This window comes from Vigna unguiculata, chromosome 1 (assembly GCF_037176805.1).
Source record: "Vigna unguiculata cultivar grain cowpea cultivar isolate G323 ecotype 2 chromosome 1, ASM3717680v1, whole genome shotgun sequence".
Taxonomy (NCBI): Eukaryota; Viridiplantae; Streptophyta; class Magnoliopsida; order Fabales; family Fabaceae; genus Vigna; species Vigna unguiculata.
The window spans coordinates 26,451,940-26,471,758 of record NC_140792.1 but is presented as its reverse complement, the minus strand read 5'-3'; the positions used below and the strand labels follow the sequence as shown (position 1 = coordinate 26,471,758).

The 19,819-nt window shown below is 32.1% G+C and overlaps 1 protein-coding gene across 14 annotated transcripts; it reads left to right on the top strand.

Moving 5' to 3' along the window:
- The first annotated feature begins 873 nt into the window (after positions 1 to 873).
- Positions 874 to 16,822, top strand: LOC114181913 (uncharacterized). Of its 14 annotated transcripts, none has more exons than XR_014993515.1 (6): positions 874 to 1,405; positions 6,554 to 8,716; positions 9,288 to 9,424; positions 9,948 to 13,450; positions 14,418 to 14,507; positions 14,554 to 16,822. XR_014993515.1 is itself a non-coding variant. In XM_085670754.1 (5 exons), exons 3-5 carry the CDS (start codon positions 6,956 to 6,958, stop codon positions 9,967 to 9,969), a joined length of 1,920 nt encoding a protein of 639 aa, XP_085526880.1. In that variant the 5' UTR covers positions 874 to 1,187; positions 1,318 to 1,405; positions 6,554 to 6,955; the 3' UTR covers positions 9,970 to 15,366. The 14 variants fall into 14 exon arrangements, 3 of the variants coding, with proteins under 3 accessions (XP_085526880.1, XP_085526883.1, XP_085526877.1); XR_014993509.1 differs by adding an exon at positions 14,190 to 14,301 and having other exon boundaries at positions 14,418 to 16,822; XR_014993514.1 differs by having other exon boundaries at positions 9,948 to 14,301.
- Positions 16,823 to 19,819: the final 2,997 nt, after the last annotated feature.

Here is a 19,819-nt window from a genome sequence, read left to right as displayed (position 1 = left end):
AAACAGGCCAGCCCGCACCCGTATTACTTACTAAAACAAAGAACAGGTGCACAATTTTTTCATATCCCTCCCTCACACACTGCGCCCCAGACACCTCACACGCTCTCACATGCGGTTTCAGTATTTGGGAAATTCTTTATTTCACATAATCATGTTTAAAGGTGGTTGTACACCAAGGAGTTTGTCAACATTTATGTGTTGTATCAGTCATCAAGAAACAGGATCTATATTTTCAATCAAATTGACAAAGTATCAAAGCAAAGCCAGTCACTTGGTATATGTCTTACGAATTCTTTTTATCATTTCAAGTATTATCATATCAATTTACATATAATTAAATGAAAATAATTAATGCACTAACAATAAAATTTGAATCATACAGGACTTGCCATCAAAGTTTGCCAACTTCATTCGGGACGAGAATGTACAAGATGTGTTTCTTATAGGGCCCAAAACTATAGTCAATTGCAAAATCCTAAAATCAAATAGGAATAGAAGTTCAACAAAGATAGGTCAAGATGAGAGGTTATCTTGTTGTGAAAATGAGTTAAAAGAAGATAATATTGTTGTCTTCCAAACAAACAATGATTTTATCGAACCAAATATTGAGGTCTTTGTTAATGGTTGTTGTTATGATTAGATTAAGCATATTTCTATAATGTTGTTGTTCTAAATGATGTATTTCATGACTTATGTTTATTATCATTTCAATCATATCATTATCTAAGTTTAAAATTTTATAAATTTATATTTCATTAAATTCTTAAAACAATCTGTTACACATTTATAATTTATTATAAATAATAAAAAAAATTCCGTACATTGCACCGGTTAAAAAACTAGTTACTTACTAAAACAAAGAACAGGTGCACAATTTTTTCATATCCCTCCCTCACACACTGTGCCCTAGACACCTCACATGCTCTGTGAGACTGTGACTCTTCTTCTCGACTCTCTTCTCTACGCCATACCCGCTTCTCCTCCACCTACGTCGCCGCTGGCCACCACGAAACACGAAGGCAGAAGACAGCATCCCACTCACGGCGTCTCGTTTCTCCTCCACAGGGACATCCACCACGTCGTTGGCAGCAGCGAGAAAACACAGCGCAGTGCATGAAGAACGCAGAACCACCATCGGACTGCGATTGGCGGACGATTCCGACCACCACGACCATCACGAAGACAGGGTTGTTCGTAATTTGTGTTATGGTTCCCTTTCTCTCGATTTGTAACCTAAATTTCTGATTTTCGTAACCCTAAATTTTTTTATTTTGTGATTTCCGACCACGACGACCCTGTGAATCGTAATTGCTGTAGCTGCTGTCGTTAATCGTTGTTCATCCTTAAATTTTCCCCTAATTTGAATTTTGTAGCTGCTGCCGTTAATCGCTCATTTGGATTGGAGGTAACCATATCGATTCATTGCTTTTAATTTAGATGAACGATTGGTCTGGATTGTTTGTTGATGTTTATGTAGTAAAATGTTGTTGGACTGCTGTATAATGGTATTGTGTTGCTGTTTTGAGCTCCTAATGTTGATGTTTTGTGCTAAAAGTGTTGCTATTTTAGCACACGGTTTTGTGCTGAAAAGTGTAGCTATTGTAGTAGAAATTTGTGTTGTTATATGGATTGCTTTGCTGCTTGGGTTCTTGTTTGTGTTTTTTTTTACTGAGTTTTGTTTTTCTATTTGTTTTGTTTGTGTTAGGATTTAGTGAACCAGATATAATATCATGGATGAGCATGAGTCTAATACTAGTCGTCCTCCAAGTCTAATACTGAGTCTAATACTAGTCCGTCTCTAATTCTATTTTTGCACTTCCATTGGTACAAAGTATTTATCTCTCAAACAACCATTTTCGTGGGCAACTTGATGACCTTTCAAATATCTCCTCTTCCATGCTAGAGACTCTTGATTTAAGAAGTATTTTTAATCTCACATCTCTTAAAGTCCTTCAACTGTCATTCAACAAGTTAAATTGCACAATAAAGTTAGATGTGATTCAGAGACTTTCAAATCTAACTACACTTGCTCTTTCACACAACAACTTGTCCGTAGAGACAAATCTTACATATGTTGGTCTTTAATCTTCCTTCCACGATAGTTTAAAATTGGCTTCCTGCTACCTGACAGAGTTCCCTGGTTTCTTGAGAAACCATTCCAGAATAACCACTTTAGACCTCTCAAGTAACCATATTTGAGGATCTATACCAGCATGGATCTGGCAACTTAACTCTCTTATTCAATTAAATCTTTCTCACAATTTTCTCAGCAATTTAGAAGGATGATCTATGTAGAACACCAGTTCCAATCTGAGCATCCTTGACCTTTATGCTAACCAATTCCAATGGAAGCTTCAAATAAAATATTCCCAGTGCATTCCTCTTATTTGGACTATTTAAGTAATAATTTCAGTTTCACTTTTCCTTCAGGTGTTAGTACTAACATGTCTTTCATAGTTTTTCTATCTCAGTCCAAAAATAATTTATCTAGGAGTATTCCTCAATTCTTGTGCAATAGTTCACAGCTGCTGGTTCTAGATGTTTCCTATAATCATTTAAATGGGATGATTACAGAGTGCCTAACACATAGTGGTTCAATTGCAGTCTTAAATCTGCAACATAACAAGTTTTATGGCAACATTCCTGATAAATTTCCTGTATCTTGTGCTCTGAGTACTCTAGATCTCAATAGTAATAAACTATGGGGCCTAATTCCCAAATCCATTGCCAATTGCACATCATTAGAGGTGTTGGATCTCAGAAACAATCATGTAGATGATGCATTTCCATACTTCTTAAATATAATATCCATACTCTGTGTTCTGGTTTTGAGGTGAAACAAATTTCATTAAACAAAGGTAATGAATGAAGTCACATTCATTGAATTGAATGAATGAAAAACTGTCAATTACACATTACACGAATGCATAATAAATAAAACTTGTCCTAAGTGTACAATTTTTTATTTGACCTTTCAAGATGTATTAGTGGGCTTAGCTGAAACTTACCCATCTATCAGCAAAAATGAAGCAAAATAGTAGATGGGACAGTAGGCGAAGATTAATTTTGATATCATGGAACACTGATAATGCACATAACACGCACATAACACAGTCACAAAAGTTCAAATTAGATAAGGCAAAAGGATCTTCAATCCAATCTTGTGTAATAATCTTAGAGATTCATTTGTATGATAGGTGGGGGAAGTGCTACCTAAAGTTGTGTGTCTTTCAAAAGGTTCATATATGGCTGTAAATGTGTCTACACAGTAGAAACACACTGTTTCACAGTGCTTAAGCCATTCAAACTTTCAGATGGAGTAGATTTTTAGTTTCAAAATTTAATTACTGAATTTTAGTTTTTTGATTCAAAAAGCTTATTAAGAAGTTCTGGAAATTCGAGAGATCTAATAATATATTAAGACATATTATTATTAACCATATAATTTGCATCATTTGAGTTCTATGTGGACTACAGACTCCTGAATATACTTCAACAGAATTTCTCTTCCTTTCTCGCATTACACGTATAAGCCTTAATTACTTTCTTTTCTATGTGCTAATCATATTCCTGTTTCTTTTCTATGTCCCATAAATCTAATCTAGCTCTATAATTAAACTTTTATGCTCCTGCACAAATTAACTAACTATTTAATTATTTGTTAGTAGTAGTTATCTACACACATTCTTATGCTTCACCAGAAAAGCACAAACCCTTTAACACCAATTATGGATACCCAATTGAGATTTTGACAATGGAAACAAACCCTTTCCATGCATTGTTGAAAATCTGATCCAAATATGCAAGTTTGTTGTTTAAAGTTCAGAACTTCTTAGGGTGGCATGTAGCAACCACCACATCAATGGCTCATAAAAAACTGCAGCCACACAAAAGCGATGGACCACAAAACGGGCCTAGCTAATTAAAGGAAGAAATTATCTTCATGATTAACAGAATACAGTGCTATTTCACTCAACCATCATAACGGGCCTAGCTAAAGTCATTTTACTAGCCCTGGTGTGCTTACTTGGCCATGCCTTGTTTTCTTCTAATATAATAATAATAATACGACTCCAACTACATAATAATTAATATTATTTTTTTTATATATTTCGTTAGTCAACAAATTATAACAGAAATGTTAGTCACATTTCTACTTAGAAAAATTGCAAGTAGAAACTATAAGAGTTAGATTTAGGAGAAACCTGAGTCTTTTTATTTTGGATTTAGTTTTTCGAAACGTAGGTAATATATAAAATTTTTGTAGTGTTTGAAAAAGTAATAAATGATTATTATGTTATATTGATTTAATGATGACAATTTTTTTTATTAACAATGTTTAACAACATTTTCATTCATTTTAAATGTATATTGTTTACAATATATTTTTTCTTATTGAGTTATATGTCCCTTATCTCATTATTCTATATACCTTACCTTCGTTTGAAAGAGTAAGAAAGGATTATTATGTTTAGACATGTCAAAGTGAGCCAACCCGGCTCACAAGGGTTGGCTCACCACGAGCCGGGTTGAAAATGAGTGAACCCAACCCGACTCACTTTATGGTGAGCCAGAAATTTTGTAATCCGATTCAACCCACCACGGGTTGGTGGGTTAAGTGGGTTGACTCACCAACCCACCTAAAAAAATTATTTATTTATTTATTTTTTAGTATTCAAATATTTAAATAAATTTTTAAGTAACTCATGAGATGACAATCAAAGTAAAATCAAGAATCAATGTTTTGATCATGCTCACCACCAATATATGAAGAATTATTTCCAAGAAAGTATCCATATAGTCTAAGAAAGCATGGCTAATATTACAAATTTTGTCATGTTATTCAACAAAATATAAATAAAGAAACTATACATTTTTTTCATGCTAATTTAGAAAAAAATATTTATAAAAAATTGTAAAAAAATGTTGGTGGATTAAGTGAGCCGGGGGTTAAGTGAGCCGGGTTGAGTTCAATCCACTTTTGTAAAAGTTGAATTTTTTCTCAACCCAACCCAACTCGAACCCGTGGTGAGCCGGGTTGGCTCACGGGTTGAAACCCATTTTGACATCTCTAATTATGTTATATTGATTCAATGATGATAACTTTATTTTTTCTTATTAACGATGTTTAACAACAAAAAGTATTTTCATTCATTTTAAATGTGTGAAACTAGGTAGTTGGTCAACTTAATACATATTAATTTATAGGATGTGATAATATTTTTTTGTTTATCATCACTTATCAATTAAAGCTTCGTATTGTCATGAGAAAGGTTTACCATCTAATTTATTAAGTTTGAATATTTCTATGTTAATCTAAACGTTTTTGTAATGTTAACTTGTTAAAAATAATAATTAGAAAAATTAAAAATATATTGTATGTGCCTTAAAATCTTTGTGCACTCATTTTCTGAGGATTTCATTCCCCTATATTCTCTCATTTCTAGAAGGTTACTGTTCCATTTCCTAGAGTGTCAAGACGGGCATTTTCTGTCTGCACAAAAATGGCACCAACAATATAAAGTAGTCGCAAAGAGAAGCCAATATCTTGGAACCAAACGCAGAAGGGGCATTGGAAAAATTATAGAGAGAGATCATTTCCTTCTCTCTCGCTTTCCTTTGACGCTTTTGACCCTTTTCCCTTTGTCTGCGTCTTTCTCATCTATTCTCTGATCTAATGGCTATCTCCAACTCTTCTTCTGGCTGCAACTCTCTCATCCCCTCCTTCCTCTACTCCTCTTCCTCCAAGACGCTTCCACTCCACCGTATGCTCCACTCCACTGGCGCCGCCACCGCCGCACCTTCGGATCGCGCGACATCATGATTCCCTCTCCCAGCGAGTCACGCAAGATCGAGCTGTGCTCGCTCGCCTTCTACGCCGCCTGTACTGCCGGTGGAGTCCTCAGCTGTGGCCTTACTCATTGCCGTCACTCCTCTTGACCTAGGTCGTGATTATTGTGTCTTAGTTAATTAGATCTGCTAGGTCTGGCTGTTTGTTTAGTTGAACAATTGTTAGCCTCGTATGTCGTGTAATTTCTAGTCTATTTCGTCTTTTTTCAACTTTATGATTTGTGCTATTCATGTATTTCTAGTTTAGTGAGTCTACTATCTATTTTTGGATTTTGTAGTTGTAGTGGCATTTTATTACGTTGAGATGCTGAGTATTATTCTGCAGGGTAATCATGTTCTTCGTTAGGCACATAATTAGGTGAAGAACATTGAAGTTTGGTACATTATGGAGCGCGAAATTTGTTATTAGTGTTGTGACGTTAAGGATCTAGTTCCTCTAGATTAGGTAATCTTGGTGGTTGATAGTAAAATTTAATTGCTGATATTGCTTGCGCTTGCACATGCACATGAATAGCATATTATGGATGTGTTGGAATATCAGGAGTTAGTTTTCTCATAAACTATTGATGTTTATTGTCTTTGTATACTTTCGAGGAGATTGGGCCTACAGTCAATAACTTGTGCGTACCAGTGGAATTGAAATTGGAATTGTTTACTTATTTTTACTAGGATTTGTGTTTTAACGTTTACTTGTTGATTTCAGATCGACCCTTCTAAGTACAAGAACATCACGTCTGGATTTGGGGTTTTGCTTAAGGAGCAGGGCTTCAGGGGATTTTTCCGTGGTTGGGTGCCTACCTTGCTTGCTTACAGTGCCTAGGGTGCTTGCAAATTCGGATTCTACAAGTTCTTTAAGAAGTATTACTCTGATATTGCTAGGCCAGAGTATGCTAGCAAGTATAAGACCTTGATTTACCTTGCTGGTTTCGCTTCTGCTGAGGTTATTGCTGATGTTGCTCTTTGCCCCTTTGAGGCTGTGAAGGTCCGTATCAAAACACAGCCTGGTTTTGTTAGGGGTTTGGCTGATGGGCTCCCAAAGTTTGTGAGATCTGAAGGAACCTTGGGGTATGCTTACAAAGTTTCCGCTGAGATTTCACCACCCATTATGAAATTCCTTAAAATCTTCAAATCCAAACTCTTCAATCTCCGAACTTTCAATTCTCTTTCCCTTCCCACCACCGTCACACCAATCACTGAATCCAAACTCCTAAATTCGATCGAATCTTCTCAATGGCATTTCATCAAACAGGCTGCGCCACACTACACTCCCTCTCTTCTCTCTTCCACTCTAACCTCCCTCCGCCACAAACCCCAACTCGTCCTTCAGCTTCTCTCCCATCTCAACGACCACCCTCATTCTCTCAACGTAACCAACTCTTCCCTCGCTGCTTGCATCCTTTGTCGCCTCCCATCTCCCAAACCCTCTATCAACCTCTTACAGAGCCTCATTATATGTTCCACTGCCACCAACAGAACAATTTTCCATGAGTTGGAACTTTCCCGCGACCGCGTGGATTCCAAGACAAGTCTCATCTTTGACCTTCTAGTCAGGGCCTATTGTGAACTCAAGAAGCCCAATGAGGCCTTGGAGTGTTTCTACTTGATGAAGGAAAAGGGTGTTGAGCCCAACATTGAGACTTGCAATCAGATGCTGAGTCTGTTTTTAAGACTGAACAGGACTCACATGGCTTGGGTTTTGTATGCTGAGATGTTTAGGATGAAGATAAAGTCTAGTGTGTACACTTTCAACATCATGGTTAATGTGTTGTGTAAAGAAGGGAAGTTGAAGAAGGCAAAGGAGTTCATTGGGTACATGGAGGCTCTTGGGGTGAAGCCTAATGTTGTCACATATAACACTGTTATACATGGACACTGTTTGAGAGGGAAGTTCCAAATGGCTCGTGTGATCTTTCAAACAATGAAAGATGAGGGTCTTGAGCCTGATTGCTATACGTATAATTCTTTCATATCTGGGTTGTGTAAAGAAAGAAGACTCGAGGAGGCTTCTGGTTTACATTGTAAAATGTTAGAAATTGGCTTGGTTCCAAAAGCAGTAACATATAACGCGTTGATTGATGGGTATTGCAACAAAGGGGATCTGGATAAGGCTTTTGCATGCAGGGATGAGATGATAAGTAAAGGTGTAATGACAACTTTGGTTACTTACAATTTGTTTATTCATGCACTGTTTATGGAAGGAAGGATGGGGGAGGCTGATAATATGATAAAAGAAATGCGAGAAAAAGGCATGAAGCCTGATGCTGTTACTTATAACATATTGATTAATGGTTATTGCAGATGCGGGGATGCAAAGAGAGCCTTTAGCCTTCTTGATGAAATGGTGGGAAAAGGGATTCGGCCAACTTTGGTCACGTATACATCACTTATATATGTTCTGGGTAAAAGGAATAGAATGAAAGAAGCAGATGCCTTGTTTAATAAGGTTCAACAAGAAGGTTTGTTGGTAGATGCTGTAATGTTTAATGCATTGATCGATGGTCACTGTGCAAATGGTAATATTGATAGTGCATTTCAACTCTTGAAACAGATGGATAACATGAAGGTTCTTCCTGATGAAATCACTTATAACACCTTGATGCAAGGATACTGCAGAGAGGGGAAAGTGGAAGAGGCTAGACAGCTTCTTGATGAGATGAAGAGAAGGGGGATCAAACCTGATCACATTAGTTACAACACACTCATTAGTGGTTACAGTAAAAGAGGTGATATGAAGGATGCGTTTAGAGTTCGCGATGAAATGTTGACTACAGGATTTGATCCTACAATTCTCACTTACAATGCTCTTATACAAGGTTTGTGCAAAAATGGGGAAGGTGAGCATGCTGAAGAGCTCCTCAAAGAAATGGTAAGTAAAGGCATCACTCCTGACGACAGCACCTACCTATCTATAATTGAGGCCATGGAGAAAGTTGATGACCTGGAGGAAAATGATGATAAATGAATTGAAGAAGAAAATAGTATTTCACAGTGAATTTCTAGCATTGGAATTTGGACACAAGCATATCAACATTCCTTGTTCTACAAGCTGAATCAACATTCCATGTGTCTGAGTAACAAGTCAAAGAAGTTCTTGAAAAACTATAATTTTCCTTAGTTCACTTCTTTTGTAGCAAGAGTTTTACTTTTTACTTCATTAGCTATATTAGTTTTTTACCATATGGTTTACAAAATGTTTATTGATGATTTTGTTTGAAAAATGAAAATAATAGCCAATGGCTGAGTTTGTCCGTCTTTGGTACAGAGTTATGCAGGAAGATTGTTATGACAAGCAAAATATTTATTGCTTTAAAGAGAACAGTAATTGCTTTGAATAATTTCACGTCTTCCACTTTTTGGTGTTTTGTTTACTGCTCAAGAATCTTATTCTGTGCACTGTATTGTAGTTAATTTGTTTTCTTCTCATAATTATTTTACAGTGTTTTTGTGTACAACATCCTGGGGCTTTTCCTGCTGTTGTTGCTGTAGCAGTTCGTACTTTCTTTTTCTTTCAGAGGATAGTTGATTTGGATATGGAATGTCGAACACGTCCAATCCTTTGGTTCTCACACCAGTTGTATGTTCACAATTTTAGTAATTGCTTTTTCACATACATTACTTGATATTATTTGTGCTGCTTGCTTTCTTGTCCTGCCCAACTTTACTTTTCTCTTTTTTTTCATATATTTACTTTGTTTGGAGAAAAATAAAAAACCATGCGTAAGCTTGTGTGGCCTCTAGACACTAAAGCTGAAAGATATATTATTTATGAATATGACACTAAATTTCTGTGCTGTGGCTATATTCAATGATTAGAAAATCATTGAATTGAAACTGTTGTTTTTGGGTCACATTTCTTAACACTTTAAAGCAAACATTATATTTCCCAACTTATAAATGATTAAATGGATGTATTTTACTATGCTTTTGTTTATGACTAAGTTATTAATTTATGTATGACACTATTTTACTGAATACGAATAAAATGGAATAATGGAATATTTTACATGTTCTTTTACATGCGGAGTTTACATTTTTTTGCCTAAGTTGTGTACCAAGTATTTTCATATTCAATTTGGTTGATGGTCTATATTATGCAGATCAAACTTCCAGTTCATCTAGTCATGGGAAGAGTGGGCTTATGTTCAAGACCTCCACAATGTGTCTGTGTCCAAGAGGTTTTGGAGAGGGAAGTTCACTTCACTTGTCGTACTGGAACAAAGTTAAGCAGGTAATTTATCAAAAGGTAGAACCACTCTAAATTTGACTTCTGTTGCAAATGGCCCTATGATGAGACAATTTGATTGCATTGCCACTCATGATCTTTTCATGGTTATGGATCATATAGGGAAATCATAAATGGATTAGATATTTTTGTTCCTCTGTTTTTGTGATGTAGAGGATTGGATGCTTTTTTATTTTCTAGTTTCCTTGTGAGGTAACTCATTCCAGGATCATATGTCAGGTGAATTGTTGTGGAATCTTCTTAGAGAATTTGAACATAGAAAAGAGAGTGAAAATTGAATAAGAACAAAATATTTTTATTTACTGCTTTCACACATTGAATGTTGTGTACAAGAGGGGATTAATAGACACAAATGTCTAAGAAACTGTACAGAGAAAAAATATACAATGAAAGAAGCATAACTTTTAATTTTAAGACTATACTTTTCCATAGATTTAGATTTCAGTCTAACAACACACATTGCAGTGCACAATTCTTGCTAGAGACTTAGTTTGAAGTCCAAAGTACGCACGAATCTTGTCCCAAACTTCATAGAAATGATTGGCACCAAGCACATGAGAAAGAACAGACTTTGAAAGTGTAGATTGAAGTCAAACCAGTAACATCTGATCTTGGACCTTCCGAGTTTCATATTCAGGATTAATAATGTCTAGTGTTCTGTCTTGTTCAGTAAGAAATTGGGAATGAATAACTAAATTTACAACAAAACGTTGCAATTTGGGTGAATTGATGGGTTCAACATACCGTCTCTAGTGAAGATGATAATGTGTTATCCAGTTTCTTAGCAATTGAAAGTTGGAAAAGCCAATGTACCAAAAGTAGAAGTCATGATTTTAGTGGTAACAAAGCTAAGGTAAAAAGCATAGTGAAAACACACCTGAGGAAACCCTAACAAGCAAGCAATCTGAACAGATCCAATGTCTTGATCAACAACTAGAAAGAAGCCACAAATTATATATTTGAACACAATTGAACTGAGAGAAACAAACACAAGTAACAATTCACCAGTGAAAAACAAAATTTATGAGAGTAAAGGGGTGTGAGCAAGATTTTAATCAAATTATCAAATAAAATTTGAACTAATAGATGTAAGTAAAGTAACTATATCTTAATATTAATTCTAAAATTATACGTATAATTTTAAAATTATTAAAAATGTATACAAATATTAGTTCAAAAATATATAAATTTTTAACTATTAAAAATACCTATAACATTAATTCTAAAGTTATAAGTATGTTAATATATAGTATTACTATGATTATATAATATTAATATTATATCAACATAAGGATAATGAAAAAATTATATTTAAAATAAATTCAATTATAATATAATGTACAAGAATAACATAATAAATATAAATATTTCTAATTAATTCAAAATAATTATAGTTATGACATGTTATGAATATTAAATTTAACTTATTATTAAAAGTTATTCGAATAAATATTTCTATAGAAAATTATTATAAACTAAACTAGATTAGATATACAATAAAAATCAAATTTAAGAAAACATACTTTAATTTATTATTTTATTTATTATTAATTATTACAAGCTAAATAATTATATATAGATTTGATATTTTTTAAAATGATAATTAAAAAAGGAAATGCATTTTAGAAAAACCTAATAACAATAATTAAAATGGTAAAAATGAAATTGAAGCCCCTATTTAAGTTCAGTTGGTATGGTGAAACATAATTGGGCCGTGATTACAAAGAGAGAGGCTTGAGTGGAACCCTAATTCCATTCTTGAAGGTGCCACTGTCTCCTTGCTTCAAAGGATTCGGCTTTGGTATCTCATCCTCACAAATTGAATTGGGTTGTCCTCAGTGATAGCTTCCAAAATTTACACTTGATATGAGCCCATTTCTTGTTTTCTTTGATTATGTTATAAACTTTCCACAGTTATTTTGAGTTTTTTGAACTTTTTTTGCACAGTATATGCTTCTTGATGATGAAAAGCGATGGTCTTTTATTCTCCTTAGAAAGTGTGTAAAAAGAAAGTTCAAATAGAACTGAGGCTTTCCTAGGGTTTTTCTTTTTGTTTGATAGCAATAGGAACCATTTTCGGGAATGAGTTGGTGTGTTTTGTAGTCCTAGGGTGTCTTTTTGTTTGATAGTAGTAGGAATGGAATATACAGATTATGGATTTTTTCTTTCTCTCATCCTCTAGTAAGTCCATTCACGTCTATTTTCCTTTAACCCTGATTAATATTTACTCATCGTGGATTTTATTGTTTTTTAAAACCAAAAGGCTCGTCAATATACTGATATTTAGTTTTTTAGGATAATAATTTGATAAATTGTTCATTTTATTTTTTATGATAAAATAATGATGGTTTTCTTTGATTGAGTGTTGTGGGTGTGTATGGAACCCATTTGTAAAATTATTTGCATATTTATATCTTTAAATGTTCTTCTTTCTAACATTAAAATTTTTATAATGCATTTATAAAAATTAAACTTGACAACGGTAACCACCTTAAACTATTTGTAAAAATAATGCATATAATTAAAAATTTATTTAAGAAAACATAAATGGATAATAATGTATATTTAGTGGATCCAACATAAATGGATAATAATGGATAATAATGCATATAATTAAAAATTTATTTCAATTAGTTGGATCCATAGTGTTTTTGTTAAAAGGGGTCCTTTCAAACAAGACTTTTGAATGAATATTTTTTTAAACTGTGATTTTGGTCATTTGAGATACACCAGAAAAGAATGTGTCTATGATGAGTATTGATAAGAAATAAAAGTTGAATAGTTAAAAACATTTTAGAAAAACCTAATAACAATAATATAAAAAATGTACTAATGAAGAGGAAAGCTCTATTTAAGTTCAACTGTTATGGTGAAACATAATTGGACAATGATTACAAAGAGAGAGGCTTGAGTGGAAACCCTAATTCCATTCTTGAATAAGGTGCCCAATTTTCTTTCTTCAAAGGATTTTAGCTTTGGTAACTGATATGAGCCTGTTTACACTTGTGACGGCTTTCAAAATTTACACTTGATATGAGCCTGTTTCTTTTTTGTTTTCATTAATTATGTTATAAACTTCAGTAGTTATTTTTGAGTTTTTTGTACTCTTTTTGCTTCTTGATAATGAAATGGTTTGATCTTCTTTTCTCCTTAGATCAATTGTATACAGAAAGTTCAACTAGATTTGTTCCTAACGAGGTTTTCCTAGGGTTTCCATTTTTTGTTTGATAGCAAGGGGAAACGTCTTTCGGACCGAGTTAGTGTGTTTTCTCTGACAATGACCAGACAATTGTAGGAATGGTATCTACAGATGATGGATTTTTCTTTCTTCTCTCATACTCTAATGATTTCATCCAGGTAAATTTTCTTTTTTTTTTTAACCTTTGAATAATATTTTGTCATCGTAGATTTTATTCTTTTTTTTTTTTAAAACCAAAAGGCTCGACAAATATTATGTTTTTTGTAGTTAATGATTTGATAAATTGTTTATTCTTTTAGGACAAAGTAATAATGATTTTCTTTTTCTCTTGTTTAATGGTTGTGGGAGAAGATTTGCACATTTATATTTTTAATTTTACTTCTTTCTTGCGTAAGAGAAGATTTTTAAGTCATATGGATGGTCACATATAAAATGTATACATTTAGCCGTTTATAATGCATTTACAAATGTTAAACTCTACAACAATAATCACATTATACTATTTTAGAATTTAATAAAAATAATTCATATAATTAAAAAATTATTTAAAAAAACATAAATGTATAATAATGTCTATTTAGTGAAAGTAAAATTCAAAGTTTATTTCAATTAGTTGATACTAAAATGTGTTTTTGTTAGAAGGGGTCCCTTTAAACATGACTTCAGTTTTAATATTTTCCAAACTGTGATTTTGGTATTTAGAGAGACTCACTAAAACGATTGTGTCTATGATGAAAACTTATAAGACATAAAAATTGAATAATTGAAAGCATTTTAGAGAAATAATAATAATAATAATAATAATAATAATAATAATAATAATAATAATAAAAAAGAGACTAATGAAAGTCAACCTATATATAAGTTTAATTGTTATGGTGAAACATAATTGGGCAGTGATTACAGAGAGAGGCTTGAGTGGGAAACCTGTTTTCATTTTTGAAGAAGGTGCCGCCATCTCTTTGCTTCAAAGGATTTAGCTTTGGTATCTTATCTTCACATGAATTGGGTATACCTCAGTGACGGCTTTCAAAATTTACACTTGATATATGAGCCCGTTTCATTCTTCTTTTCTTTGATTATGCTTCTTGATGATAAAATGTTTTGATCTTCTTTTCTCCTCAGATCAATCAGTTCTTATAAAAAAAGTTAAACTAGAATCAAGGCGCTTTCCTACTGAGACTTTCTTAGGGTTTCTCTTTTTGTTTGATAGCTGTAAGAATCGTTTTCCAAAATGAGTCCCTGTGTTTCCTTTGGGCAGCAATCAGACAAATGTAGGAATGGTATCTACATTTTTCTTTCTTCTCTAATACCATACTGATTCCATCCAGGTATGTTTTCTTTCAACCCTGACTAATATTTTGTCATCGTGGATCCTATTCCTTGTAGGCTCGACAATATGGTGATATTTTGTTTTTTGTAGATAATGATTTTATAAATTATTTATTTTATTTTTTAGGCCAAAGTAATAATGATTTTCTTTTCCTCATGTTTGAATGTTGTGGGTGTTGAATGAGATGCATTTGCAAAAAGTATTTGCATATCTACATTTTTAATTTGTCCTCTTTCTTATGGTGTTAGGGAATATTATTAACACAAATATGGATGGTTACATATAAAAATTTATACATTTAACTGTTTATAATGCATTTACAAATATTAAACTTCACAGTACACATTAAACTATTTATAAGAAATTTATAAAAGTAATTCATATAATTAAAAAGTTATTTAAAAAAAATATTGATGGATAATAAGATCTATTCCGTGAAACTAAAATTCAAAATTTATTTCAATTTAGTTTGATAAAAAAGTGTTTTTGTTCGAAAGGGTTCTTTTAAGCTTGACATCTGCTTTAATATTTTTTTAACAGTGATTTTTTTCGTTTGAGACTAGAAAAGATTGAATGGTTGACAATATTTTACAAAAACGTAAAAACATAATTGTACAGTGATTACAAAAAGAGAAGCTTGAGTGAGAATCTTAATTCCATTCTTGAACAGGGTGCTATCATCCCCTTGCTTCCAAGGATTTGACTTTGGTATCTCATCTCCATAAACTGAATTTGGTTTACCTTAGTGACTACTTTCCAAATTTACACTTCATGGGTCTATTTCTTTATCTCTTTTTTTTTTTTCTATGTTATAAACTTCAGCCGATATTTTTTATAGTTTTTCGTACTATTTTTGCATGATATATGCTTCTTGATGATGAAATGATTTGATCTTCTTTTCGTTAGATCAACGTGTATAAAGAAAGTTCAACTAGATTTGTTACTAGATTTGTTCCTAACTAGACTTTCCTAGGTTTCCCTATTTGTTGGTAGCAATAGGAAACGTTTTTCGGAACGAGTCAGTGTGTCATAAGTAGGAATGGTGTCTACAAATTACGGTTCTTTCTTTCTTACTCTCATACTTTACTAATTCAATCCACGTCTGTCGTCTAATTTCTTTTAATCATAATCAATTTTTTATCATTGTGGATTTATTCCCTTTTTAAAATCAATAGGCTCATCAATATAGTGATATGTAGTTTTTTTTAGATAATGATTTGATAAATTGTTTATTTTATTTTTTAGGACAAAGGAATAGTTGTTTTCTTTTCCTCTTGCATGGAGTGTGCGATTGTTGTATTGCATTTGTAAATATGTTTGTGCATTTATATTTTTTTATATGACTTCTTTCTAACGTAAGTAAAGATTATTAACTCAAATATGTATGGTTACATATAAAATTTATACATTTAACTGTTTATAATGCATTTATAAATATTAAACTTGACAACAATAACTATATTAAACTATTTGTAAGAATTTTAAAAAAACAGTGCATATAATTAAAAATTATTTAAAAAATATAAATGGATAATAATTTATATTCAATGAAATTAAAATTCAAAATTTAATTCAATTAGTTGGGACAAAAACTGCTTTTGTTAGAAGGGATCCTTTTAAGCATGACTTTTGCTTTAATATTTTTTTAAACTGTGATTTTGGTAATTTGAGAGACACTAAAAATGATTTGTCTATGATGAGAATTGATAGGAAGTAAAAGTTGAATGGTTGAAAGTATTTTACAAAAAATTAACAACAATAATAAAAAAGGTACTAATGAAGAGGAAGCCTTTATTTAAGAAGGTCAAACATAATTGGACAGTAATAGTGACCAGACAACTGTAGGAATTGCATCCATGTATTATGAATTTTTCTTTTTTCTCTTATACTATACAGATTCGATACACGTTTGTTTTCTTTTAACTCTAACTAATATTTTCTCATCGTACGTTTGTTTTCTTTTAACCCTAACTAATATTTTCTTATCGTGGATCCTGTTCCTTTTTCAAAACCATTTCAAAACCAAAAGGATTGTCAATATAGTGATATTTAGTTTTTTTTAGATAATTTGATAAATTGTTTATTTTATTTTATAGGACAAACTAATAGTGGTTTTCTTTTCCTCTTGTTTAAGTGTCGTGGGAGTTGTATGGGATCCATTTGTAAAAGTATTTGCATATTTATATTTTTAGTTTTACTTTTTTTGGTGTAAGAAAATTATTAATTAAAATATGGGTAATAATCACATTAAACATAAATGGATAATAATTTATATTCAGTGAATTGAGTTGGATTTAAAAGGGGTTAAATATGATTTTTGTTCCTTACAAATTTTGGAATTAGTCTATTTTAAAATTATGGATCAATTTAGTCTTTCATTTTTTGAAATACGTTAATTTAGTTCTTTTAATCAAATTTTGTTAGGTTTATTTGACATTTCAAGCACGTTTTATAATAGTATTTGACTTAACATTAAAGCAAAAATGTGTCAAACAATATAAACAACTTAAATATAATCTTGAGATGTGTATGAATCAAATAAAATCTAACAAAATTTTATTAAAAGAACTAAATTCACATATTTCGAAAGATGAATGACTAAATTGGTTCAAAATTTTAAAATGGATTAATTCTAAAATTCATTTAGACAAAAACATATTTAATCTTTTACACTTGTTATGGGTCCGTTTTGTTCTTGTTTTCTTTGATTATGTTATAAGCTTCAAAAGTTATTGAGTTATTTGTAATCTTTTTGCTTTGTATATGCTTGTTAATTGTCTCTTAATTTCAATAAGGCAAACAAAACCAAAATCTCCCTGATAAAGTATAGGAAAAATTGGGTATCAAATCCGAAATTGTGTTAAAATTAGTTTGCATAATTTAATCTCTTAATCTCGTTAAAAAGAAAATAAAACTAAAACAAAAAGAGAGAATTAAAATGAAATAAAGAAACTACGAAAGTGCAGTAAATGAAAATACGCCCGTGATTGCAATGTATGGATCGAATCTAATGGAATGAGGGGTGATGAAATGAATCTAAAATGCAGAATGAGCGCATGTAACTAATGTTAAATGTTCCTATCGTGATCAGCACAAACCAAACTGATTTAGAATTATCATAAGAAATTGCTACTACAAGCCAAGAACATCAAAATCCAGATCTTAAACGGCAGCAGAGAAATAAATGAATGTAGAATAAGATACATAAACACATGCATCATCGTGATAAGTGCCATGCTAAATGCTGGAAGAAAATAGAATAAGAATTATGTAGCATTATCTAAATATAATTCAATCTAGATGCATGATATGCTATTGTAAGGAGTATATACAATGCAGGAAAGGAAACATGAAAGTTAGATGAGCAGAGGTATTGTTGATTAGATGAAACTAATTTTAGGTGTGCAAAAATCACATATGCAAGCATGATTCTGATTACGTAGCAGGAACGGATGATAATGCAGAACAGCAAACCATTATGCACTGAAATAAATTCACGCAGAGGAACAGATGCAATAGTCAGGAATATGTTATGCTCAGTCTAAAAAGAAAGAAAATGAACTAAACTAATGCAGCCTAAAGATATAACCAAACCAAAACCTATATCAACTAATGGAAACGTGACAGCATTGTGATTTAAAGGTTAAGACCTGAAGAATTTTGGATCGTGGCAGCAGTGAAATGTGACAGAGCATACTAAATGCAATTCTAGCTATTATGCACAAGTGAAAATGGTTTGAAACCATGAAGGATGCTAAATACTAATGCAACATGAGCTTAAAACCAGAAACCGTTCAGGAATAAAAATGGTAACTAGTGTAGAATGTAATTTTGATATGGCTATGGTGAAAGAGATTTAGTGCATGCAGAATTATGTTGGGTCATGATGCAAATGCACTGTGAATAATCACTAAATTAATCTAATAGATACGGAATCACACATGGATGCTCTTCTCGAAATCAGAATACAAAACCAAAGTGTCACCACTGCACCTACTTATTGCAAACATGAAATCTTGGCCACTTTACAAGTGTGAATGTAGAACCTGTTAATACAGAATGGGTGTAGAGTTCATGAGCAAAATGATTCTAGTATGCAGCAGAGAAATTAGACCTTTGCAGCAGTAATATACATGAATGCAGAACTAGTATTGTGCAATAACAGATGTATGATGCAGTTGAAACGGGAACCAATGGAAATGCAAAATGCAAAGCACAATAAAATGAAGAAAAAGCTGAGAATGATGCTCGAGAAATCAAAACCAAGAACTTAAAATACCTAAATAGTTTGCAAGCAGTGAAAATAAGAATATACTGAAAAGCACGCTGAGAAAGAATCTCTGAATCAACATTCATTCCTAATTGATTACTTGAATGATGCTATGCTCAAGAAGACATCTTGATAAATAAGGGTTAGGGGTCCTTAGATTCTTGTATCGAATCACTAATGTGCATAGGCTTAACACTTAATCAAATCATTCAGCAATGATATTGATATGAAGACAGCTAAAGATCATACAAGCTAATAAAAATGAAGCAAGGAGCACATAAAAGCCAGAATTGTAAACAAAGGTATGCCTTAACAGAATTTAATCAATAGAACACTGAACCTAAACTGATTTAATGATTGAGCAAAGATTCTTTTCACTCGAAAAGACATATCGAGAAATTATGCCCACTTTAGGGTCATATGGATTACAAATCGAACCAAAAATTGTGTAAATTCCTTCCAACTCAATCACTAGCTCAGGAATACAAATTGAACAATAAACATTGAAAACTCAACTCAATCACTAGCACATGCCATAAAAAGCATAAAATTTCAAACAAGAATAAATAGGTAGAAACATAAACTAATAATTAGAATTGGAATTGAAACATTGTCTTTAATTGCAAAATTAGAAAAGTACACGAGTTTAAGAAAAATGCTAAAATTAAGGTGGTGAAAAGGAGTTCACTTTGTGCTCGTTGTCAACACCTAATTTTGTCCGAACAGATAAAATGTGTTCTCAAAAATAAAAAATAGTCAATTAAAAATTAAGAGAAAGAAAATGAAATAAAGTTTGTAAAAAAAATTAAAATTAAATTAAAAATTCGAAATGAAAATTAATTTTTTTAATTAATTAGAAATTAAAAATAATAAAGCCTTTTTTATCTTCTTCACACCCTTCTCTATTCCTACCACTCTTTTTCA

Excerpts from the sequence above, each read along its gene's own strand:
- LOC114181913 (XM_085670754.1), top strand. The coding sequence starts at position 6,956 with ATGAAATTCCTTAAAATCTTCAAATCCAAACTCTTCAATCTCCGAACT. Across the intron at positions 8,717-9,287 it reads AAGAGCTCCTCAAAGAAATG|TGTTTTTGTGTACAACATCC; the intron begins GTAAGTAAAGGC and ends ATTATTTTACAG. Across the intron at positions 9,425-9,947 it reads CTTTGGTTCTCACACCAGTT|ATCAAACTTCCAGTTCATCT; the intron begins GTATGTTCACAA and ends TATATTATGCAG.